At 49.0% G+C, this 25,875-nt stretch overlaps 1 protein-coding gene across 27 annotated transcripts in view; it reads right to left on the bottom strand.

Annotated features, from left to right (window-relative positions):
- Positions 1–25,875, bottom strand: part of FBRSL1 (fibrosin like 1) — a 668,249-nt gene that overhangs the window by 32,399 nt on the left and 609,975 nt on the right. For 26 of the 27 annotated variants that reach the window (XM_077309268.1, XM_077309269.1, XM_077309257.1 and 23 more), the window contains 2 exons: positions 7,633–8,029; positions 6,190–6,443 (listed from right to left, as the gene is read on the bottom strand). In XM_077309268.1, coding sequence (XP_077165383.1) covers positions 6,190–6,443; positions 7,633–8,029 — 651 coding nt within the window. The remainder of the gene's footprint in view (positions 1–6,189; positions 6,444–7,632; positions 8,030–25,875) is intronic. The other variant, XM_077309248.1, reaches the window with a different exon arrangement.

Genomic DNA, 25,875 nt, shown 5'->3' with positions numbered 1-25,875 from the left:
TAACAAACAGAAATAATTGTAGGTTAGGATGGAGTTTTGAGGGGGGGGGGGGAAGGCTCTTCAGCGCATAGACTTATTGGCTAGTATTTCCCCCACTTCCCCCCTTGGGGCACGCCATAAAATAAGCTATTTATTTGTTACAATTCAGATGCGGCAGCTTTAGAGAAGGAAGGAAGGAAGGAAGGAAAAGAGAAGGAGGGAAGGAGGGAGGGAGGGAGGGAGCAAGGGAGGGAGGAAGGAAGGAAGGAAGGAAGGAAAGAAAGAAGGAAGGGAGGAAGGAAGGGAGGAAGGAAGGAAGGAAGGAAGGAAGGAAGGAAGGAAGGAAGGAAGGAAGGAAGGAAAAGAGAAGGAGGGAAGGAGGGAGGGAGGGAGCAAGGGAGGGAGGAAGGAAAGGAGAAAGAGGGAGGGACCAAGGGAGGGAGGAAGGAAAAGAAAAGGAGGGAAGGAGGGAGGGAGGAAGAAAGAGGGAGGGAGGGAGGCTGGCTGGCTCCCTGTGCCCACTGCTAATTTCTCCCTTAGCTACTTTTGTCTCCCAAATTAACTTCTGGTATTGGGGCCTCTTGTGGCGCAGAGTGGTAAGCGGCAGAAATGCTGTCTGAAGCTGTCTGCCCATGAGGCTGGGAGTTCAATCCCAGCAGCCGACTCAAGGTTGACTCAGCCTTCCATCCTTCCGAGGTCGGGGAAATGAGTACCCAGCTTGCTGCTGGGGGGTAAACGGTCATGACTGGGGAAGGCACTGGCAAACCACCCCGTATTGAGTCTGCCATGAAAACGCTGGAGGGCGTCACCCCAAGGGTCAGACATGACCCACCAGCTTGTACGGGGGATACCTTTATCTTTATTGGGGCAGATCAGAGAAATAGGGGTGAGAGCTGGGCATGGGTAACAAGAGAGTTTAGCACCTCTAATCAAGCTCTCTTTATTTACAACAGTTTTTCACTGCCTTTAAGTGAAGCAAACCCCCCCCCAGAACCCCAAAACCCCAATAGCACTCTAAAAGGCAGAAACGTTTCTAAACATCCAGAGTTATTTATCCCTCTCCCAGTATTTTATGCTTGCTTGGGGGCAGAGTTGAGCAAAGAGGCCTGCGATGCCAGCCCGTACTTTTGGTCCCCATCCTCCCCACCATCACTCTCATTTGTCAAATGACAAATGTCCAAGTGAACGGGAGGACCCTCCGGCCGGACTCTAGGAACCGGACACTTCTGCTAACGTCGAGATAATCCGCTTTGTGTTTTCCCCGTGAGAGGCAGCGGGGAGGAGGGAGAACAGTAATGGATTTAAAAAAAAGAAAAGGGGGGGGGGGGTTTGGCAGCTGCAAGTTATTCAGTATCTGGTTTCTTTAAAAGACTCGAAGTCAGCCCGGGTGGATCCACAGCTGACTGCAGACTTCACCGTGACACGCGGGCTTCATCTTTATCGGGGGGGGGGGGGGAAGAGAACAAAAAGGCAAGTGTAGTGGGGGGAGGGAGGGCCACAAAAGCAGCAGTAGCAAAGCACTTAAAAAGAGATTCTAACAAAAATGCAGGATGGCAGCCAAGAGGGGCCGGCTTTTATCTCGCCTGACATGTGCTTGCCGCCCTGCGGGGCAGGAGGGTGGGGGGAGAGAAGATGCTCAGGCGCGCAAGCAGATGCTGACGTGCGGCCAGTGCATGCTGGGGGAATGCCTCATCATTTGCTATGAAGGGGAACGATCCGCCCGCTCAGTGGCAATTCTCATATGCACAAGCAACACTCTCCAGTTCACAGAAGGGAGGCAGCTCATGTACGGAACGTCCACAGAGCTATGGCGCGTGAGCGTTGGGCGGAAAGGAGTAGCAGGAACGGGGCATTTACAGGGTAACCCTGGGCAGAGTTACTCCAGTCCATGGCCACTGGTTTCAATGGGCTTAGACTGGAGGAACCCTGCAGAGGATATCCCTGTCAGTGTATACACTGGGTCATTGTTTAGAGTTCAGTGCTTCAAAGCTATATTATCTTGTTCTATTCCCTAATGCAGGGATTTCCAACTAGGGTTCTGGGGTTCCGCGGCCTTTCTCAGAAGTTCGGACGGCCGCTGACATCATTAGATGTCACTGGAGCCCCCGTCCCCTGTTGCTCTACAGGCCTGGTCTCGTTCTCCACAACGGAAACGGTCAATGATCGATCGACTGATAGGCTGGCTCCCGCATCTTACTCCGCACCCACTTCTCTGAAAGGGCAAGTCACCACTTCCGGGGTTCCTTGAAGCCTGAAGAATATGGCATTTATTTATTTATATTTTTATACCGCCCTTCATGGGTTCCTCCATGTCAAAAGGTTGAAAGGAGCTGGCTTAACGCAACCTTCAAAGGCCACTTGTTATCTTCATAGTGTTGGTAGAGGGGAGGGAAGACTATGAAGAAGAGTATGGGGTAAGTTCATGGGAGAGGTGAGGTTTGAACAGAAGATTCCCTTCCTTTGTACATGTTACGGAATTATACCATTGGAACATCAAGGTTCGTGTTGTCTTCTTTGACCGGGAGAGGTCCCCAGGGTGTCAGGCGGAGATCTTTCCCATTACCTGCTGGGAATTGGATCTGGGAACTTCTATATGTAAAGCAGATGCTCTGCTTCTCAACCACAGCCTGCCCTGTGCATTCTGGGGCACAAATTCTGAGGGGGGGGGATCTAGGGGCCTCAAGTTTTGGGGGAGGGGCGTGTACCCTTGGCCAGCAGGATGAAACCTGGTACAGACAGGAGAATGGCTTTTTGTCATTGTGTCAACAGAGCAGTGCCTTCTGCTTGACACAAGTCTACTTTTGCAGCTTGCAGCCCGAGCCTCTGATCTAGAGATTGCACCCTCTAGATTTACACTTTGGAACAGACACATATGGCTCCAATCTGGCCCAACAGACATGGTATTGTAATCTCCACGACACATGTGGAGGGGAAAGGGAAATCGCATGCGTGAATGCGTTCCTGTTTCAAGGCCTCTTCTCTGCAGGAGCACGTCCAGCACAACAGGGAGATATTATCTCGCCCACAAATATCTATGTTTGGATAAGTTCTTGATGTCCTACTGATCTGGGAGGCGTGCTGAAGATCAGCCTTTAGTGTGCCTAAAATGTAAATCTTGGGCAATGGTCACAGAAGAACAAAGTATGGTTGCAATGTCCAAGTTGGGAAATACCTGGAGATTTGGGAGGTGGAGACTGAGAAGGGCAGGGGTAGGGAAAGAGGAAGGACTTCAATGGGGTGTGATGCTACAGAGTCCACCTTCCAAAGACATGAAGAAATTCTAATGGTGCAGCTTTCTGTTCCGGTTTTATCTCATCAGTGTAACCACTCGGAGTCTGGCAAATACAGAACAAACCCACTGGATCTACACACCCAAATACAACCGGGATCTGTACCCTTCGTGAAGATTAATATCTTCCTGCTCTATAAGATGGTTTATTGGCCAGGCTCAAAAGAAGTAGTCATGAATGACTATAGTCACATTGCGTTGATATTCCCTTAGTGACATAGGCCAAATGAAAGCTGGCCTAGGGAACATCTGAGGTGGAACTTTGGATCGTAGCCTTCACGCAAGTATGAAACACTCGTGTTGCTAACGAGATGGTGATGAACCAAGCAAAGATGACAATCCATGGTGCCTATGTAACCTGCTTGACGTAAGGGGCTATGTTTGAAACATATGGCCACTAGGAAGACGGACCAGAACCAATGGGATAAAAGTAATGCCAAAGAAATTCTGTCTAAACATCCAAAAGAAGTTCCTGACAGTTAGGGTGGTTTCTGAGTGGAATAGGCTTCCTCAGGAGGTGGTGGGTTCTCCATCTTTGAAAATTTTAAAACAGAGGCTGGATAGCCATCTGACGGAGAGGCTGATTCTGTGAAGGTTCAAGGGGGTGGCAGGTGACAGTGGATGAGCGATAGGGTTGTGAGTGCCCTGCATATTGTGGGGGGGGGTTGGACTAGATGACCCAGGAGGTCCTTTCCAACTATATCATTCTATGATTCTAAGACATTATGTTTACAGCAGGAGTCGTCTGTGTAACTAAACCTTGCAAAAGGGAGCTCCACCAGCAGGCATTTGGTTGAGGTCTACCCGAACCACCACTTCCCACTATGGTTCCCCCCAAGCCTCCCTCCTATGACTATCACTGCAGACCCACCCATCCCACTGGGCTATCAGTCCGCGATGACTTATCATTTCCCTCAGTGTCCTATTGCTCCATGCTGTTGTTTATTGTTATTATCGTAATACTATAAACGGAGTTATCTGTATCGTTCCTGCTTGATGCAAACCGCCCTGAGCCTTCGGCGTGGGCGGCATATAAATATAATAAATAAAATAAATAAATCGAATTTCTGCACTGCTGTCCCAGGGGAGACAGGGTTAAGACAGGTGATTCTCCCTCCATTATTGCGGCTTCAAGAAAGTGCCACCCCCACCCCATCCCACCCCAAATGGATGTGTCTCTGTGGGGCTTGCTTTGCACACAGGAACAAGCAAGTCACCCCGTACGCAAGCTGATGTCCCATCGGCACCAGTCTCTGAAAACTTTGGACGATGGAATGTATCCTCAAGGCGATGGATCTTTTGACGACAGGCCTTCCCCTTATCTGGGAACTACAGAAATTCAGCCGGACCCAATTTTTAATCTCTCTTTTGGCCACCATCTTTCTCCTTTCTTCTTAAGGCAAGGGTCTTTTTTTTAAAAGAGCGAGTGCAGGGGGCGATGAAAGCAGCAAAACAGAATGCAAGCTCCGCTTTCAACAGTTTGAGATCTTTTCCTTTCGGACTTGTTAGGGAGGCTTTGGTAGGAAACGGGGGGGGGGGGGGGATGGTTGGTGCAAATGTACGTCCGCTTTAATCCCCGCCGGGTGAGTTACAGAGTCAAATGCCAGATCAAAAGGGGGCCCCTGTGGGCAAAAGGCACAGGAGACTCCAGCTGCTGCAGGAGCAGCTGTAGGCTAATGGGAAAGCCATACAAGGGTGCAGGACAGGGCAGCCCTAAACCAGTTAACACCTTTTCAAGCCCGTGGCCTTCTGCTGGATTTAGGGGGGAGACTGCCGGAGCTTGTCTGCTGTACAGATAATGCAAATGTTGGTCAATATGTTGGTAAAATATGTTGAACTGAGCCCCGGGGGAGAAAGGTTCCTGTAATTTTGTTGTGTTTTTTTAAAGCGGGATCGGTAGGCTCTTCCTGCAACCTCCTCTATAAGGTCTAAGGGCATGGACACATACAAAAGCGAGCCGACGATATGTGGGCTGGGTTATGGCAGGGTTTTTCAGCCCAGGTTTCTTGACAGCCCTGAAAGGGTTTCCTAAATGGGTGGGAGTATATTTTTCCATTTGTTTTGACATTTATCAGGTGATATGACCATATATGGTCCTGTCGAGCTGTTTCCTCTCCCCCTCCTCCCAAAATGGCCAATGATAGGCCTGGAGGGGGTGGGAAGGGGAGGAGCCCCAGATGGGTGGGTATACAGCTATGTTTCCAAATTATATTCTGTATGATCGCACCACTTCTGGGGTTTCTTGAAGCTTGAAGAATGTTTCAGCAGGTTTTCCAATGGTAAAAAGTGTTGAGAAAAACAGGGTTACAATAACCCTATGAATTCCTGCCCCCCAAAATGTTCTCCTGTTAACAGCCATGTTCAGGTCTTGCAAACTGAGGCCCATGGCTTCTTGATGGGGTCAAGCCACCTCTTGGGGGGGGGGGTCTTCCATTTTTCTTGCTGCCTTCAACTTTTCAGCGTGCAAAAGGGGGGCAATGGACAGACACACACATGCACCCGAGTAAAGCATTATAATGCTTTCATTGCAGGTCTGATTCAGAAGGCCTCACTCAGATACGAGTAGGAATGGCAACTTTATATAGCAGTCAGGATGGGGAGGGGTGTTGAACAGAATGCTTGTAAAATATAAAAAGAGATATAAAGACTCGGATCTGCATACCGACTTGTACCTGATGAAGGGAGCTTTGACTCTCAAAAGCTTATCACCTCCCAAACCTTGTTGGTTTCCGAGACACTCCTAGACTCAAATCCTGCTCTTCCCTTGTGGACTAACATGGCTTCACACTGAAATGATATTCTTGATGCTTTCGAAAGACTTCCCCCCCCCACCCCCCGGGGGCAGATAGCTTGCATTAGACTTTGCCTCTCCTCACGGACGTAGTTTGCGAAAAAGCCGGAGAGAGGTGAATGGGACCTACCTGCGGGGTGACCTGGGATCACAAGGCTGTTGGTGGGTAATGCTGGAGGAGGTGGCAGCGTAGGAGGGGTGGCGAACATGGCCGGATGGTGCTGGTGTTGGGACTGCGATCTGAGAGGGAAATGCGAGGCAGCAAGGTTAGAGATAGAGAGGGGCAGAGCTGGACCGGAGGAGTGATGGGGAGGGATCTGGGGGGAGAGTGGGAGATGTTTGGGGAGGCTAATGCTTGTGGCACTGCTGGCGCTGCTGCTTCTGCTGTGAAAAAAAAGAGGGGAGGGGAAAGACGGGGGAAAGCGTCATTAGAAAGCGGACTAAAAGGCAGTAGTGTTCCGGCAAATTCCCGAGTTGTTTGCAAATGTATCCCACACCCAACATTTATTTTTATACTTATATGCCACTGGTCTCCCCAGTTGGGACACAAAGCAGCTTACAACTCTGTTCCCCCCATTTCCTCCCAAGGTCACCCAGGAAGCTTCCATGGTAGAATGGGGATTTGGTCCTGGTTCTTCCACAGACCCCGTACTGTGTCCCCAGGCATTTTCGTCTATTCAAGCAGTCTGATGCAAGCCCCTTAGGCCATTCTAGGCTAAGTTACTGCTTTTTGCTCAACAATCGATTTGTTAATTAGCAGGTGTTCCTTCAACACGACAAGTGCTTCTTCCAAAACTACCGGCGGTCTTTCCTTTTATCTATAACCTGTCATTTACGCAAAAACATGAATGCACACTCGCCACAGAACGTGCGATGAGGGCGGAGCTTGCTACCCCCACTGCCTTCATTTAAAGGGATAGGATTATACAGGACTGAAACAGCCCCCAAACTGCGGACTGCTTGCTTCTCTAACATCTTAGGCGGAAGCCTCTGTTTTGTTGCTAGAAAAACCGCAACGGATTCAAACTACAATATCCCTTACGGCGGGGTTACCCAGCCTTTTTCAGGGTGCTGGGACCATTGGAATTTGGACACTGTGGTAGGCATGGCCACAAAATGAGGTAGAACCGGCCACAAAATGGGGTCCTGCAGAAGGAAGAACCAGCCACAAAATGGCTGCCACAAAACGGTTTGCATCACACTGTGAAGACCCTCATTTTGTGGGGGCATCTGCCACCCAAGCAACAGTCTACACCAGGGGTAGTCAAACTGCGGCCCTCCAGATGTCCATGGACTACAATTCCCAGGAGCCCCTGCCAGCATTCGCTGGCAGAGGCTTCTGGGAATTGCAGTCCATGGACATCTGGAGGGCCGCAGTTTGACTACCCCTGGTCTACACAGCCAATAGTCAGTCAACAGCCCTGCTTGCTGGGCACATACCCCATCTGGCCCCACCTACTTTTCAAACATACTTGGCGGGCACCAGGAACAGCGTGAGCGGCCGTCAGGGCCCCTGGGCGCTGTCTTGAGGGCCCCAGAACTATGGGGCTACATGGGTACCGAATAAACGCACCTGATGTTATTGAGTCCGTTGTGGGCCACCTGGTGGTGCACTTGGTAATTGAGAGGCGGGGGGATGTGGCTCTGAGGTTGCGTCCGAAGCTCAGGCAGCAGCTGCGGGTGAGACTGGGGCCGAGGCTGAGGTTGCGACTGGGGCCGAGGCTGGGGCTGGGGGGTGAGCCTCGGGGGCGCTGGTGGTGTGATCAGCAGCTCTTTCTTCAACAGCGGGCTCGCCCGGGCACTCGACGTGGGCGCAGAGGAGTTGGAAGTCACGACAGCGGCGGGCGGCTGGGGGCTGTGGATCGGTAGCACAAAGGGCACGTCAGTGCTCAGTTCCTGGCTGCGCTCCAGCCCGGAAACCTTTGGGGTGCTTGCTGCTTTCACTTCGGCCTTGTCATTCGAGGCGGGACCTTCAAGAACGAGAAAGAGAGAGACACGTCGATGGAGCAAAACACCCCCGTTTGCTTTGCACGCGACTAGGTGGGGAGGATTCGAAGTTATTGACCGGGACGCACCTATTTGTTTATAGATAGCTTCTCCCCCCAACAAAGATATTAAGATGACACTGAATTCATGAGACTGTTTCTTCTTCACTTTAATAAAGCCTCCTCTATCCTTTCTTAAGCTAAGGTATCCAGCAGGAGCCTGGTTCAAATCCTCCTTAATTCCGCTGATGGGCCTTCTCCAAGTTATAGACCTCGGAGTTATGGGTCAGGACTGCACAAAATCACTTAAATTGAACTTCTCCTGCAGACTCCACCTGGATCTGCCGCTCAATGCCAACCGAGGAATTCTAGCATTCTGTCCACACGGTGGCCACCTAGAAACCTACAAACAGGTAGACCAGGGGTAGTCAAAACTGCGGCCCTCCAGATGTCCATGGACTACAATTCCCAGGAGCCCCCTGCCAGCGAACGCTGGCAGGGGGCTCCTGGGAATTGTAGTCCATGGACATCTGGAGGGCCGCAGTTTGACTACCCCTGATGTAGACAGTATGAGCCACGATCCATTGAAAGTGGGTGACTCATAGTGCTCGTAAAATATACATTCTTCGCAAAAGGTATGCTTCTCATGATGTCTCACATTCTTTAAGGCAGTGGTCCCCAACCTTTATGAGGCTGAGGACCGGCAGGGCATCGGGCCGAGCCCGTGGGGACCGCGCCCGCGCGGGCCACGTCCACGCACCGAGCCGCGCCCGCGATGCACAGATCATCGATACACAGATACTTCAGTTTTCCCATAAAACCCCCCAGATAATGATGGAACATCTGAAATTTGGGGCAGTCGAATAACAGGTAGCCAATGGAATCTGGTACATTGCACCCGTGCAGACAGCTTCTCTCATTTCGAGGGATTTGAAGGAAGTGTCCTCTTCCTTCTGCTCAATGCACAATGTTCCACGAGTGTTCCAAAAGGCCCTGCGCGTACGGCAAAATCCACCAAACGTGACGTATGTATTCTTCCTGCGAAAAGTTACTATGGTACAGAGGAGGGGCAGGGCAGATGAATCGCACGCAAAGACTTATCAGACTCCCAGATCCCTCATGTTGAGGAAGGCGATTAAAACAAATCCGCGGCCTATCCAAAAGAAAGAGAACCTGCATGCTAGCAACACCTGACTAGACTTATGCGGTGTTATTGATTCCATCGCCTCCGGGCACGGCACGTTGCTGAGAGCGGCCTCAGGGCAGCAGGCTGTCAGCTGGCCTGTTCACCCCACAGCACTCATAGCATCATAGAATCATAGAGTTGGAAGAGGCCATGCAGGCCATCTAGTCCAACCCCCTGCTCAACGCAGGACCAGCCCTAAGCATCCTAAAGCGTCCAAGAAAAGTGTGTATCCAACCTTTGCTTGAAGACTGCCAGTGAGGGGGAGCTCACCACCTCCTTAGGCAGCCTATTCCACTGCTGAACTACTCTGACTGTGAAAATTTTCTTCCTGATATCTAGCCTATATCGTTGTACTTGAAGTTTAAACCCATTAGTGCGTGTCCTCTCCTCTGCAGCCAACGGGAACAGCATCCTGCCCTCCTCCAAATGACAACCTTTCAAATACTTAAAGAGTATTGGCCATGTGCCTCTGCTGGCGCTATCCTTCACTGGCTTCCTTCTGGGAAGGGGAGGGCTGAGGCTTTTGTTTTACGTAGCAATCAATATGGCTTCTAAAATCAGTAAAGCTCCCCTAACAATAAAAAGGACTTGGAATTCATACAGCGATTCTATGATCATTTTTAGGACCACAGAGTAAGACAGAACTATGGATAACTTTTGTAACCATAGAGTAGGGGTGGTCAAACGGTAGTTGTCCAGATGTTTGTGGACTACAATTCCCATAAGCCCCTGCCAACTGGCCATGCTGGTAGGGGCTCATGGGAATTGTAGTCCATGGACCCCTGGGGAACCGTGGTTTGGCCACTCCTGGAGTAAGACATAACTTTGTAACTTACATTCGCCACAGAGAAAATCGGGAACTTCTTTTTTACTTTTTAAAATTATTAGTTTTGTCAATTTTAAATCCTTTTCTAGAATTAAAAAAAAATTTCATGTAAAAAAAACCCCAACTATGTTCTAGACCACGGGTGGCCAAACGGTGGCTCTCCAAGTGTCCATGGACTACAATTCCCATGAGCTCCTGCCAGAGCCATGATCAATAAATACTGGTACTATATTTTTAAAATTGTGTCGCCCCTTGTATAAGTTTTGGCTGATTTCCCTTGTGCGGACCGAGACCAACATGGCAACTGTTACTGCCAGTGACATTTTTTTCATAAATGGGTGTCATTACAGAAAACAATACAAATGTTTGCGTTTTGTTCCCTCGTTTTGCCATCTCTCATTTTCTGATGCTTTCTACACACCGTGCCTGATTTCCTCCGGGCTTTCCAAAACAGAAGCGGAAGGCCCACCCTCCTCTCATGTGGCCGCACAAAACTCCACGCCGTTGACCTCTGCCCCGCCATAAACAACCATGAGATTCACCACCCCTCCTGCTGGAACATTCCAATGACAGAAACGTGTTTATTTTTACCGAGTTCTAGAGTAGTTAATTTTCATGCTTCATGATAACAGGCTGAGCCAATTTGCCTAAGACTCAACAGTCAGCTCCAATATTTCAACCTTAATTAAAGCTGAACTCGGCCTCGGCGTGCCTCTTCCCCTTCGCAGGGCTCTCTGACATTTACAGTGATTTGTGTTTCAAGTTGTGCAACACCGAAGGCGACGCCGGAGTTTGCCTTCTCCTCCCCGCCTCAAACCGGGCGCAAGTCTGCCTCTTTGCAGTAAGTCCGTGTTCTTTGTTGTTAATCAAAACCGACCCCTGGAATACTTTCTATTAAATACGCTGCTCGGATATCAAAAGCTTGAATGGCGACATAAAGGATAAGCCGGTAGAAGGACCGAACCCTTCCTTGAACAAAGGGCAGGGGCATCTCGTGGCAGAAGCACTTCGGTGCCCTTGAGGTATCCATCACAAACCCTTCCGCCATCCGGCCTCCTTTTATTGAGACATCTAAGCACTCGTAAACTGTTAATGGATCTGTCCTTGCGACATTCTAGCGAGGCAGAGAAGAGCTATAACTCTAAGCTTTGCAAACGTGAGAACAATGGCGTCCAAGGCCAGTTGATCTACCAAATGAATGTGAATTTCTCCTGGGCGACAGCCTTGAAAAGAGCGTTCTGCTCTCATAATTCACAGGATGTGCTTTCCTGTACTGCTTCCAGGATACGGCTGAAATAGCAGCGGAGCTGCATTCAGAAGGCAGCAGAACCGAAAGGTAAAAAGGATTGGAGCAAGAGCCAGGCACCCTACGGGCTCAACTGAGCTCCGGATAGGAGGCGAAGTCACTCTCCTCAGAATTGTTCAAAATCTGTGGGAGCTGAGCAGAATGATCTGCAGGTCTGTGGATCAAAGCAAGCAGATCGGGACATGTGAATTACCTGGATGGCACTCTGCACTCCTTGGAGCAGGAATGGGGCACAGAGGGGCACATGCGTGCACATGCATGCACACCCACACATGCCGTGACCTGGCTAGCCAGGTCTTGCCAGATCTCATGAGCTAAGTATTTGGATGGGAGACCACCAAAGCATATCAGGGTTGCGACGTAGAGCAGGGGTAGTCAACCTGTGGTCCTCCAGATGTCCATGGACTACGATTCCCATGAGCCCCTGCCAGCTTTTGCTGGCAGGGGCTCATGGGAATCGTAGTCCATGGACATCTGGAGGACTACAGGTTGACTACCCCTGGCGTAGAGGCAGGCAGAGGGACACCGCCTCTGAATGTCTCTTGCCTTCAAAACCCCACCAGGGGTCACCATAAGTCAGATGCGATTTGACGGCAAAAAGTAAAATAAAAATACAGAGACTCACACACATCCATAGGTGTAAATTCCTTCAAATACTAGCTCCTTCTCCGAATTACCCTCCTTGCAATTATCAACCGGAAGTGGCCGTTCTCAATCCAACTCTCGGCCCCAAAGGGCGTGCATAAATGTGGGCCTGAATCAGCCCAGGTCCATTCATGCGCTCACGAGAACATCTCCGACACGCTTCAGGGAACGTGCTGTAAAGGCAAGATTCTTGACTCAACCTGGCTGAGCTAAAAGTGTGCATTTAATTTTTGTAAGTGCCTAAAAACCTACGGCCCTAACTTAAAGCGCACAAAAAGGATTATGCAGGTTTGCAAGGACATTCAGTAACTCTGATTTAAGCTTCCACGGACTTTGGAAGGACGGCCACTCGCTTGCCCGTGACGCTGACTTTCTCAGCAGAAAGCAAATTCTTCAAGAGCTTAGCTCAGTCTAAAGGAAGACCGCTGAGGGCTGCTGATGGGAAAACCAACCTGGCTATTTGAAATCTGCTCTGAACTTTAAAGAGTGCCTCCCTCCAGCCGTTCTCTCTGGCGGCACCCAGAAGAGAGGAATCCCACCGAGTGGCTGGCTTAAACACAGTGCCAAAAGAATAAAAAGTCACGGACACAAATTGAACCTGTTTTGTTAGAGGAATTTGCATCCAAGCTGATTAAGCGTTGCTCAAGTGCGAGGGATTAAAATCCGCACAGGCTGCTCGGAGGACTTCAACAAGCGCTTGCTGGGCTATGCAAACGGCACTCAGGGCAAAATCTGTTTCCAGACCGGTGGCCCGGTCTCGTTGGCTTGCGTGGCTGTTGCTCATTGAGATACAAAAAAGGGAAGATGGGAAAGCACTAAATCCTGTCGGCCCTTTAAGAAAAAAGAAAGGTGTGCCGTTTGGACCGGCTGCCGCTTTTTCTGCAGTGTGGTGAAAATTGCGTCCATGCGCATAAAATGCGTGTTGAACGTACAACTGGGGACCTGCTGCTTGCATTACCTCAATGTCATTAGGACCATATTGTTGGTCCCAGTTGGGATTAGCTGAGTTGGTGTGGGAGAGCTTATGGTTGACTTAGACCGCCATCTTTAATTGTATTTGAAAAATGTTTCATGTTGGTTTTATGAGCTATCTTGTTTTATGGTTTTATGCCGTAAGCCACTTTGAGGTGACACTGTCATGAGAGGTGGGATACAAATTCAGAAAGAAAGCAAGAAAGCGTGTGTTATGTGCCAACAAGCTGTTCCTGATTTATGGCAACTCTGTGAATTAATAACCTCCAAATTGTCCCATCATGAACAACCATGTCGCTAGGGTTCCGGTGCATAAAATGCAGCCTTGGTATGCCTCAGAACCATGCAGAGAAGGGAGCAGGTGTTTTAACCCTCCAATCGCCATTGGGTTTGCTGTCCAAAAACCAAGATCCCTTCCTTTGTTACTATATACTACAATATATACTATATACTACAATATATAGCCTTTCCCAGGGAGCATGGTTTTTTTAAATACCAAACATGGCCTTTCTCAGAAATGATACTGAATAACTTGAGAGGTGTTTGTCTGACTCCTGCATTTATCATCTAGGAAAGATGCTCAAGTGTAAGAACACGTTGCTGGTGGCCAAGAGCAAGATTATTTACTTATTTATTAGATTTTTATGCCACGGTATTCCCCATCACTATGTATAGGCGTGAAAGCTGGACATTGAAGAAAGCTGACAGAAGACTCATTTGAAATGTGGTGTTGCAGGAGAGCATTGGTGCCCAAACTGTGGCTCTTCAGGTGTCCATGGACTACAATTCCCATGAGTTCCTGCCACCTGCAGAACCACAGTTCAGCCACCGCTGCAGTAGATTTTCATGGATACTGTGGACCAGGCTTTCTCAGCCATGGTTTCATGAAACGCTGGCATCTCCTGATGTCCCTGGAAGGGTTCCCTGAATGGGTGGGAATTAATTTTTTATATATTTTTAAAAAATTGTTAAACATTTATCGGATGATATGACAATGTCAACCCACCCACCCATATCCCAAAATGGCCAGTGATGGGCCAGAAGTGAGTAGGAAGGGGAGGGTTACTGGGTGGGCGTGTCCTCAGCTCTGCTTCTCAACCATATTCTGTATGATCGTGCCACTTCTGGGGTTTCTCGAAGCCTGTCCTACCCAGGCTCCACCCCCAAATCTCCAAGAGTTCCCCAACCTGGAGCTAGTAATCCTTCTCCCCCACCCCACCCCACCCCACCATTGGCCAGGAGGGACCTGGAACTGTGGTCACATGATGGAGGGGGAAGTTATGTTCAAAACCAAAATGGTGAAAGGTTCTACAGAAACCTGGTGAATGGCTCTGTAATGGAGGAACTGGCCACCAGCACCCTATATCCTTCTTAACTCCAATTTCAGTGTCGATGGGACAAGAGTTAAAGTGCTTTATGATGCTGTTAAACAGCAGAAACTGGTCATGTGAATGTGGCCTTAAGCATATTAAAAACATTGACACAAATTGCTGACAAGCTGACGAGTGCCATGTAATTGAGGACAATTAGCACACACAGCTTGGCTCCTGCTCTTCAACCAACCGCTCAGACTGACGCAGCTCTACGAAAGGAAGATTAATTAATGTCTTGCCCCTTCCAAGAATCAATTAACTTGGGTTTCCTACATTTACTTTGGAGAGCAATAGGCTTTTGCACTTCAATACCTTTAACTAAAACAAGTTGCTTACCAACCAACGTTTTCCTCCATCCAGAATACTACCGTAGCCATAAGAAGTACGTGTGCAAGAAGTGCGTGTGCACACAAAAGTTTGAACTCAGAATGAAACTTTGTTGATCTTCAACACACCACTGGACTCAGGCTTTATTCCAGGGGTAGTCAAACTGCGGCCCTCCAGATGTCCATGGACTACAATTCCCAGGAGCCCCCTGCCAGCGAACGCTGGAAGGGGGCTCCTGGGAATTGTAGTCCATGGACATCTGGAGGGCCGCAGTTTGACTACCCCTGCTTTATTCTATGGCAGTCTGGTCCAGGCTGGCCTGATCTAATCAGATCTCAGAAGCTAAGCAGGGTTGGCCCAGCTAATCACCGGAAAGGGAGACCACCAAGGAAGTCCAGAGTTATGATGTGTAGAAGGCCACAGCAAACCACCTCTGAATTTCTCTACCATATGAAATAACCATAAGTCGAGTGCGACTTCATGGGGGGAAATGCTCAAGGGGCATCACTACGTCGTCTTGCAGCAAGATCCACATTTTAAAGTCCCTTCCGTTTCCCAGCATCGCCAAACCCGAACCTAGGCCTCAGCAAACGTTTCCTGGCTCGCGCCCTTCCGACAGGAAAGCTCCTTGTGCAACCAGCCACGGATTCAGCCTCTATCACTTCAGTTCATTTGCACGGGCCTGTCTGTCAAGTCAAATAGTTCTCGCAACAATCTAAAACAGCCTCAGAACAGCTGCCACTGTCAATTATTCTCTCCGACAGCCTTGACTATCAGGAAAAGAACTGGAGCGAGCACTTGCCAGTTTTAATAAACTGTGTTGCCCAAGTCATTTAACCTGCTAGATTGCTGTGCGCTGTAACAAGCCTTCAGCTTGGAGAAGAAAGCAACGGTGGCAAAAAAGGGGAGGAGAGGAAGCTGGAGGCTCGGACCGTGGAAATATGTCCTCCTGGGTGCATCTTTTGTCTCTTCTTCAGAGATACCCGGGTTTTGATGCAATTCGATTTTAAGCTTAGGCTGCCAGCTCTGGAATGGAAAATTCCCAGAGATCTGTAGGGTGAAGCTTAGCTTTATTTATTTATTTATTTATTAGCTTTCTAGTCTGCCTTCCTCCTTAGACTCAAGGCGGATTACATGATAACACTCAATAAAACCCCATAAAACCACCATCTTAAAACCAAACAGTTCAGGTGGCAGAAAACCCCTCCAGTCCTCCCCACAGTTGTCAGGAGGGTCGTCTGATGACATAACATCACCTGAGGGGGGGGCCCAGTGCTCTTAAGAGACCTGGCCTCATCCAAAGACCTGGTGGAAGAGCTCCGTTTTGCAGGCCCTGGGGATCTTCAATAGCTTTGTCAGGGCCTTCAGCTCTCCGGGGAGCTCGTTCCACCAGGTTGGGGCCCCAGCCTGGATCAAGGCCAAGCATACCTCTCTGGGGCCAGGGACCACCAGCAAATTAGTACTCGCAGAGCGAAGGGCCCTACGGGGGACACAAGCCGACAAGTGGTCCCTCAGTTTGGGACCCTGGCAGTGTACAATCCCATGGAGTCAATCTTCCCCAGCAGTCATTTTCTCCAGGAGAACTATCTTGGTTGCGTGGCTATCAGTGATAATTTTGAGAGACCGTAGGTCAGAAACTCTATGGATCCTTCATCACCCCTTTGAGGGAGAGACTGAGAACTATTTGGGCTGATCCTGCGTTGAGCAGGGGGCTGGACTAGATGGCCTGTATGGCCCCTTCAAATTCTGTGATTCTTTGCCCAGTGAAAACTAGACAGCATAAAGCATGCCTGAATTTCCCACCCTTGGTTTTCAACCCCCGTTTCTAAATATTTACATTATGCCTTTCCATCCGGTGGAACAACAAATAGAGAACCAACACCGCGCAAACACACACACACACACACACGCACACACACGAAAGTCTATCGTTATTATTCAAGAATCAACCATAAGCACAGCATAAAATATCAGAAATGAAACAATTCGAACAGGCAAAAACAGAATTTGGTTGCCACGCACACAAAAGCCCTGGGAAAGCACAGGTTCTACTCTGCTTCTGAAGGAGAGAGAAGAGGGAGTCAACTGGATCTTACCAACTTCCACAGTCCTGGTATACCTCCTTGTGCTAGTTTATAAAAAACCAAATGGAGACTCTGCTTCCAAGGAAAAACTCAATATACAGGCAGGTTCATATGGCCAGAAAAACCAATCTGTTTAGGTCTCAAAAAGTCAATGCTGGAATTACCCTTCTGTGATTTAGGATCCAGATGCGTACATCGGGGAACAGTGTAAATGGAGCCACGCAGAGGCATGTGGCTTGGAGATCGCTGCAGAAACATACCAAGGCACTGAACGGAGCATTCCTTTCTAACCAATCTACTCAAAGAGAACATGGTGCTCCATGTACCGCGCCTGCAGTCTCAGCATTAGCAATAGTTCAGCAGAGAGCTTTGGATGGCCCTGGAATTATGGTCTGCCACAATGTAATCCCATTTCCTCACGAATTTCACCTTTGAAGCAAGGTGTGCGCATGTTAAGTATGCACGGTCATTCTATTATCAAGTAGCTATGAGGAAAAGTCTCCTAGAGAAATATTTATACAAAGTCAAAGCCCTGCAGGGGAAAAAAACACACTCAGTTTTCCTAAGGAAGCCAGCATGGATTGGGAGAACGGCCAACGCAAAGAGCAAGAATTTCTTAGCTGAGCGGGACCCTGCCAGGATAAAGGCCAAAGCTCTGGGAAAGGCCTGCTGGTGCTTTGTGGTTCTTTAACAGGACAGCTTGATTCCTGGAACCTGCCCTGCTGCATTCTAGGTTTGTTAGCTGGAAAGCACGCATGATGACACGGCAAAGCTAGGGGGAAGGGGGGAGATAAATGGAAACAAGGCCCTGAACGGAAGGGATCGGGGCCAAAGAATAAAAAGATTTGCTTGCTGTGCAAATCCACGGAAAAGCAAGTCACGCCGCATTTCCATAGCGCGGCCGCTGCTGGCGGCTTTCCAAGGCAAAGCCGAAACAAGGTTTTCAACCCGGACTACCTACGGCGGATGCTGGTTCTGTAATGAGATTGGAAGTTTCACGCCGGCTTTTAATCTCAGGCTATAACGCTGGATCAAACGCGGCACGGCGAAATCCCTTCAGCCCCGCTCTTAAGGCGGACGCCCACCGGCTCACCAGCGATGACGCAAGAGGCAATCTTCTGCCTGACTGCAAAAAATAATCGTCATAAAAATGCAAGTGCTTTTTTTGGGGGGGGGAGGGGGGGTTCATCGCAGAGGGTCCGATGCGCGGCGAGCAGAACGTTACTTGGAGACCGCCGGGGTCTAGGCGCTCTTTCGATAACTGGGAGTAAACAAAGAATCCAGGCTCGCTGCAGATCAAGTGATCTTGTGGTTTTTTAATTAGGCAACTCTGCTCAAAGAAGAAGCGGACGGCTACCGCACTGCAGGAGGGAAACATGCTGGGGGTTTTTTTTTGGGGGGGGGATTTGAAATCCATACTGATTCCCCCCCGGCTGCTGCGAGTTATTAATCACCCCAATTAAATCCCAAACACAATTCTTTGCGCCGAAATTGAACCTGCACCAATGGATCAATACGGCGCAAGCCTTCAAGAGCGATCACTGCTCCGTCTAACACAGAGGTAGTCAAACCGCGGCCCTCCAGATGTCCATGGACTACAATCCCCATGAGCCCCTGCCAGCATTCGCTGGCATTGTAGTGCATGGACATCTGGAGGGCCGCAGTTTGACTACCCCTGGTCTAACCGAACAGCCGGTTCACTGGGAGAACCTCAAGGCAGACATTCTTCAGTCGCAATCAGAACCACTCACACATCGGCGGCAAACAAACGCGACCATCTGTCCTCCAGGTAGGTGCGTCTGTGTGCATGCCCGCTTGCTCACCTGGAGAGGGGAGGGTTCGTTTCCTCGAGAGGTGTGTCTATGTGCAAGGTGAGGTAGCATTATTCCAAACGGACCATTGCGTGTCTTGGATTTTCCAATCATAGAATCATAGAGTTGGAAGGGGCCACACAGGCCATCTAGTCCAACCCCCTGCTCAACACAGGATCAGCCCTAAGCATCCTAAAGCATCCAAGAATCATCAATTGATTATATTTCCATAGCCTGTCCTTTCCCGGTTGGATCAGGGTGGGTAACAACAGGTTTAAAAACTGCCAATCCAGGATTGACATATAAAACATTGATCAGTTATAAATTTAGGGTTAAGTTTTAAAATTGACTTAAAAGCTGCTTGTTTGATCAAAATAGTTTCGTGTGATGGGTTCTCAGATAGAGGCTAGCATCTGTTTGGCATTATTTCCTGGTCTCAGCCGTACGCTTGGTGGGACAGCCCTGTTTTACTGTCTGAAGTCCCAAAGGGCCCTGATCTCTCCAGGAAAAGCATCCCACCAGGCCAAGAGCAGGGCTGAAAAAGCCCAAGCAGATCATGACGACTCAGTCTTAATACTCTTGGGGGGGGGGCACAGGGGAAGAGGTGGTCCTGTTAACCTGCCCCTGACTGATTCACCTGCTAAAACAGCCCAGATTCTGAACAGATGATCTCAGTTGCCAACCAAAACCCAACGTATAGGGTCACAATTCATAGGAGGTCCTCAGTTGATGCCAAAAGTTGCTCCTACGTGATATATGAGCCTTGGTAGGAGAAGTGGAGGGGAACTGCCTGATGGATGCCATTTCAGAACATTGATGTAAATGTGAAGAAACGTCAGTGTTTATACCCCACTTTTCATTACTCAAAGGAGTCTCACAATTGCCTTCCCTGATCTCCCCACAACAGACACCCTGAGCGGTAGGTGGGGCTGAGAGAGCTCTGAGAACTGTGACCGGCCCAAGGTCATCCAGCTGGCTGCATGCAGAGTGGTGGGGAACCACACCCAGATCAGAGGCCACTGCTCATCCCCACTACACCAACACTGGCCCACTACACCATGCTGCCAAGGACATGTGATATGGGATAACAATGGAGGACTACTTGACACCAGCGGCAGGAGCATCTGGTTCAACATCTAAACCCATTTGTGCTCTAGAACATCTTGGCCAGGACCTGCCCATGTTAAGATACCAATTAGGGTTGTGAAATCTTCTTTTAGAATTTGTCATATTAACATTTGTGCTGTGCTTCGCCTCAGGTGAGTTCCCAAGATCATTACAAATCCTGTTGCTATGTCTATGGGATGTCCCACCCTGTTGACTGTACTGATTTATTCAACCACCAAGAAATGATTGCGGATGCCCCAAGATCCTATTAGCCACTGTCTTGTGCTATTCAACCTACATCGAGGTCCCTGTCTTTCTATTTTTCCACGCCAGGCTTTCTCAACTAGGGTTTTGTGAAACCCTATGGTTTCATGATGGCCCTGGGGGGGTCTCCTGAATGGTGGGAGAAAATTATATATATATTAAATTTGTTAATTTTTTTATGGGTGATATGACCATATATGGCCAATGAGGGGCCTGGACGGGGTGGGAAGGGGAGGGGCCCCAGATGGGCGTGTCCACAGCTCTGCTTCCCAACCATATTCTGCATGGTCACACCACTTCTGGGGTTTCTCAAAGCTTGAAGGATGTTTCAGGGGATTCTCAGTAGTAAAGAGGTTGAGAAAGCCTGCTCCACTCTGATGAAACCCACATCATAGGCGCTGCTTCATGTTAGCACATCTAAATTCTTTCCTGATGGCCTGGTCGAGAGAAAGGTATTAAAATGTTCCCTGTCCTGAGCGCTCTTGTTCCCGTCAAACTAATCAACCCACAACGGCAGCACATTTACTGCTCTGCTGTCCCATCCATGCAGTTGCCTGGGTACACTCTCTCAGGCCGTGGTGTAACTGAAGATGGGGCTTCACTGAAGCAGCTCAGGTGGGCTTCCTTCTAGAAGACACAGCAGCTGTAGCTGGATTCCTATGCAAAGTCCTTTGCCACCACCAAACTGGATAACCCCTGTTTATTGATTGTATTTAATTTTAACTCCTTCTTCCTAACATGCTATTTTATTCTGTCCACTGTTACTCCTTTGGCAGACTATGCCATTAAAGGTTTATTAATGATTGATGGATTGGTTGTGTGATGCGCCTTGAGTCCCAGAGAGAAAGGTGGACTGTAATAAGATTAAGAGGGCTTTCAGAGGGGACCAGCCTCTGAATCCCAGTGCCAGGAGGCAACATCAGACCTTGGCCTCTATGCCCTGAGGAACTGGTTGACCACAGTGTGAGATAGGATGCTGAATTGGATGGACCACTGGACTGATCCAGCAGGGCTCTTATGAAAGCCTTGGCCTCTATTGCCCAGTTGTTGGCCCTCAGGAGGAACTGGTTGGCCATTGTGGGAGACAGGATGCTGGACTAGATCGACCCAGGTTAGTTATAATTTTGTCATCTGATTCTGTGTTATATTATATTTATTACATTTCTAGACTGCCCTTCCGAGACTGGCTCATCTTCTTTGTGCCTTTTCTAGGATAACATGTAAAGATTCACACGCAAACCATAAGATGCAACTTACCACATAGGTATCACTCATAAACAGCCGGATACGTGCTGTCTGGAATTCATAATAGCATGTGGATCTGAGTTCGGGAGAGATCTCCGTACAGCTAGTTCACAAATTTATTTCCCCCCAGGCTGCACAAGGAGTGATACATGTGCTTCCCTTACTTGGGAGGGGGGGAGAGAGAAGAGGGACGCATTTACCTTTCTGTGTACACGTGCATGAAGAAGAGCAAGAACAATTTTCGTCACAAGACTCGAGGAACAGCTAATTCCAACATGGGAGGACACAAAATACACCCCATCCTCCATCTCTCAAGGTCAGGGGTAGTCAAACTGCGGCCCTCCAGATGTCCATGGACTACAATTCCCAGGAGCCCCTGCCAGCATTCGCTGGCAGGGGCTCCTGGGAATTGTAGTCCATGGACATCTGGAGGGCCGCAGTTTGACTACCCCTGCTCAAGGTCATCCCGGAGACACAAGTACAGCAATTTCGCAATTTGTTATTCCAGTAAAGCTCCAATAAGATGGAGCTATTGATGTTAACACCTGGTTTAATTTCAAGAGGTTAAATGCCAAATCCTCTTCTTATTGCTACGCTGAACGGATCTGCCAAGCGGTCTTAATACCAAGGCCGGGCCACGGCAGCAATCCTGTTTCAACTGAAGAATCTTCCCCCCCCCCCCCATCACCACCACTTTTTTCTTTAATACGGTGCCAGAACTACTTCAGATCCAGATTTTCAATAAAGAGTGCAACCATTCCTATAACAGGGCGGCTTTTTCCATTGTACGTGTCCTGTGATCGGAAGGTATGGAGAGATGTACCTCGGGGCACAATTAAAGGCGAAGTGGAGAGCATGGGATCCGATTGGCTGGCATTTTTTAAGGTTAAAAAGCAGCTGGGGGGGGGGAGGGACGTTGGCGCTATGAAAAGGAGAGTGCGATACTCCTTAACTTCCTACATACTGATTTTCCAGGACAAATTGGGTCCCCCAAGCTGCTTTTAGTACCTGTAAGGGGAAAATGACAGGCACCATGGATCACATTTTTATTCGTTTCTGGCTCCCAAGGGGCCCTGAGCAGCATAAACAGGTTCATTCCTGCCATTTTATCCTTATAGCCAATCCTTGTATTATATTTACCTACCTTTCCTCTGGCACACAGCAGGGAGATGGGCACTGAGGAAAGAGTGACGCTCCCTCTCTCTGCACTGGTCCTTCTCTAAACCGGGAAGGGGAAGTCCCCCGACAGTTGCTTTTTTAACCGTAAAAATCACACAGATCTCGCCCACTTGTCGTCTAAATGCACCCTTAAAAAGAGGCCTTTGCCGACTCCTCTCCCAGAACGAAAACAACAAACTGCTCTCCGGCTTTCAAGCGACTATCAACAAACCAATTACCAGTTTGCTGCAAGTAAATGTAGGTAGCCAATTTAACCCTTGTGCCTTTTAGGAAAACAAAATGAAACTAGGTTTGAAAAACTGCTGTGGGAGAGGAGCGTTTTCCGCGTGTGAGCTAGTGCGGAAAACGGTCGGCCCTGGGCTGGGGGGTGGGGGGGGACGTTTTTGCACTGACCAATGAGGGCACTTCTAACAGTGGCTTTATCACTCATGGTATCTCAGGAAGAGCTACAGGACAACTTACACCCAGAATTAAACTTGGTCGGCCTTAAAGTTGCCATGTTCACCGTATGTGTATTTTGCCATCCCTTGCATTCATCCCAGCATTCATTCCCCTTCCTTATGAGAGATAAGCCCTCCTAATTTATTTATTTATTTATTTAGATTTCTATACCGCCCATTTCTTTGCAGCTCTGGGAGGTTTTCAGTTTTCTCAGCTCCTCCTTCCCCTGCGTAACTAGGAAGAAGAAGAATTGGTTCTTGTATGCCTCTTTTCTCTACCAGAAGGAGTCTCAAAGCGGCTTACGTTCGCCTTCCCTTTCCTCTCCCCACAGCAGACACCCTGTGAGGGAGGTGAGGCTGAGAGAGGCCTGGTATTACTGCTCAATCAGCTTTATCAGTGCTGTGGTGAGCCCAAGGTCACCCAGCTGGCTGCACGTGGAGGAGGCACGCCTTGACAGTGGCTGTGGAAAAATTTAATCTGTGCTCAGTGGTCCACACATGATGGTGCACGTGCCAGTTTGCATGACACCTGGTATATAGAAGTGCTTTCCATGTAGGAATGCTGCAAAATGGCATGCACACATAAGACGCAAAGGGTTACCTTGCCGATTATTTCCAGAGCTCTTTATAGGCGATGGTTACATTTGAGTAGGCTTTCTTACCTGTCTGCCAGCCTCTGATTGGCTCATCCTTTCCAGCAAACGCCTGTGTTCCATCTATCACATTTAATTAGGAAAGCTATTGGCAGCCAATTAAGTGGTGATGGTCCTCTGCCATGAAGCTAATCAAGATGAGTTTAAGCCATTGGCAGCCAGCTTTGTGCAACAAAGAGTGTCACGCTGATTCCTCATTCTCTTTGTGGGCTTTCCACCATTGTAATTCCTCATTACTATGCATGGGTGTAAAAGCTGGACAACGAAGAAAAGAGACAGGTTTGAGGAGACCATCCCAGGTCTTCTCGCTTGTTCCAGGCTTGGAGTGGGTAGCTAGGAGCTTTCTCATGGACTTCCTTCCCAGTGCTTTTACGGCCAGTGCATGTCTCCTGGTTTCTGACGAGGAGAACAGCCTCTGCTGGAAGCCAGGAGCCATTTTGCCTGCTGACATTCCTGGTGTCCACTCCCAAACTTCCCCTGGAGATGCAGCTGATCAGCTGCAACATCTATGGCAGCTCCTTAAAGGTGCTGCGTTCCAAATGGGTGGCAACGTTTCCTCACCCTAGTGGCGTCTTGCCAATCAAGACAGGACGTTCTTTCCCCTCCACCACACTTGCACTGTTCAACACTCACTGTTTGGAAATCTTGGCCGTGTCTTCAAACACACGGTGAGCTTTCCTAACACCTGCTGTTTGTTTAACTGGATGGGAGGAGATGGGACCCGAGATCTTCTGCACGCTTTACTACCGTACGATTTCATGTTGTAAGCATTTTTCGATAATCTTTGATCATCTTATCTTCTGGGTTCTTTCCCTAGCTGGGAGGGAACCGTGGCAGAATCTCAGGATAACGCTTCGATGTCCTGATGGATACCTAGTTGGTATCCTTTTGTTTTTTTCCCAAAAATCGTGCACTTCGCCTGACACCTGGTATGTGAAGTCACGAAGCTGCCTTGTATGGAATCAGACAAATGATCGATCAAGATTGGTCATGCCTACTCTCACTGCCGGTGGCTTTCCAGGGGCTCAGGTGGTGGTCCTTCATATCACCTGTTCCTTTTACCTGGAGATTGGCCCTGGGACAGTCTGACAGAGAAGTAAATGCTCTACAGCTAAGCCACAGCCCCACCTTAACTTCTCTATGCAAAATCTGTGTTGACAGACATGCCATTGAAAAAAGAAAATTCTCCAGAAGAATTGAGCCTGAATGCTGGCTGAATGATATATATATTTATGGCCTGGACCACAGGATTAAGACCCCGTCTTTCCATTAGAGCTTTCGAAAAGTGGCCGCAGGACCTTTAATGTCTACCGAGTTGCTAATAAGAGTCGGCCAGATAAAACTCCTAGTAATGAACAGCTCTGGTGACAGAGTTTTGCCTCCCAAGCCTTTCACTGCATAACATTTATCTCTTAATTGATTGACTGCAATTGGAGTACATGGCTATTAACCTGCTTCCTAGCATCGCAGTGGAAGCAACCGTCTTCTTCCTTGGTGCCCTGCCAGGTTTCCCTTGCAGGCGAGCGAAGAACTACATTTCCCAATGGTCCAAAATGCTGCAACAGCTGTTGTGCTGGCCCAGAACCCAGACAAAGCGACATAATCAACTGCACATAATCTCCTCCTCCCAGGGCCGGTTGATCCATGTGGCACATGTTACAGGCCCTGCCTGGAGCCTTCCCCCCTGGATCAGGGCCATGGCCTCTCTGCTGCTCCCTTTTCTTTCTTTAAGGACACTCAAGTGTGACACCCTGTTCCACTGTAGGGGACTCCATTCCACTGTGTGTGTGGGTGGCCCAGTCTGGCTGTTCCCGCTGCAATTGTACTCTGCTAGGGCCCTGCAAATCCTTAAACCACTCCTGTTTCCTCCCCAAACAACCTGTCTAGACATATTACGGGGCCCTGGTTCTGCATTCACACTCGATCATAAGCATCGCTCAGAGTCCAACACAGGCAGAAGGCGAAGGCTGTAGAGCAAGGGTAGTCAACCTGTGGTCCTCCAGATGTCCATGGACTACAATTCCCATGAGCCCCTGCCAGCTGGGGATCATGGGAATTGTAGTCCATGGACATCTGGAGGGCCACAGGTTGACTACCCCTGCTGTAGAGCACAGACGCTGCAGAACCACAGTCTGCCCGGGTGTCAGTCATAGATTCCAGTTTTGAATCTTCCTTCGCACACAAACCACCCTGCACATGCACAGCTGGTAGATGAAGAGGAAAGTTCTTGCACACTGCACTGTTTTTCTGCCTGCAGACGTTCCAAAATACGTCCCTGCGCCTGGGATCTCACGTGGTGCAATCCATTCGACTGCCTCCATGTTTTAACATAGTACTCCCCGTCTCATTTCCTTGCGTGTATAAATCAGGCCACGGCTGACCTTTAACAAGAAATAAATTACCACAGCATGCA

The sequence above is a fragment of the Paroedura picta genome, chromosome 13 (assembly GCF_049243985.1).
Source record: "Paroedura picta isolate Pp20150507F chromosome 13, Ppicta_v3.0, whole genome shotgun sequence".
In the NCBI taxonomy this organism is placed as follows: Eukaryota; Metazoa; Chordata; class Lepidosauria; order Squamata; family Gekkonidae; genus Paroedura; species Paroedura picta.
The sequence above is the reverse complement of the archived record's forward strand: the minus strand, read 5'-3'. Positions and strand labels throughout refer to the sequence as shown.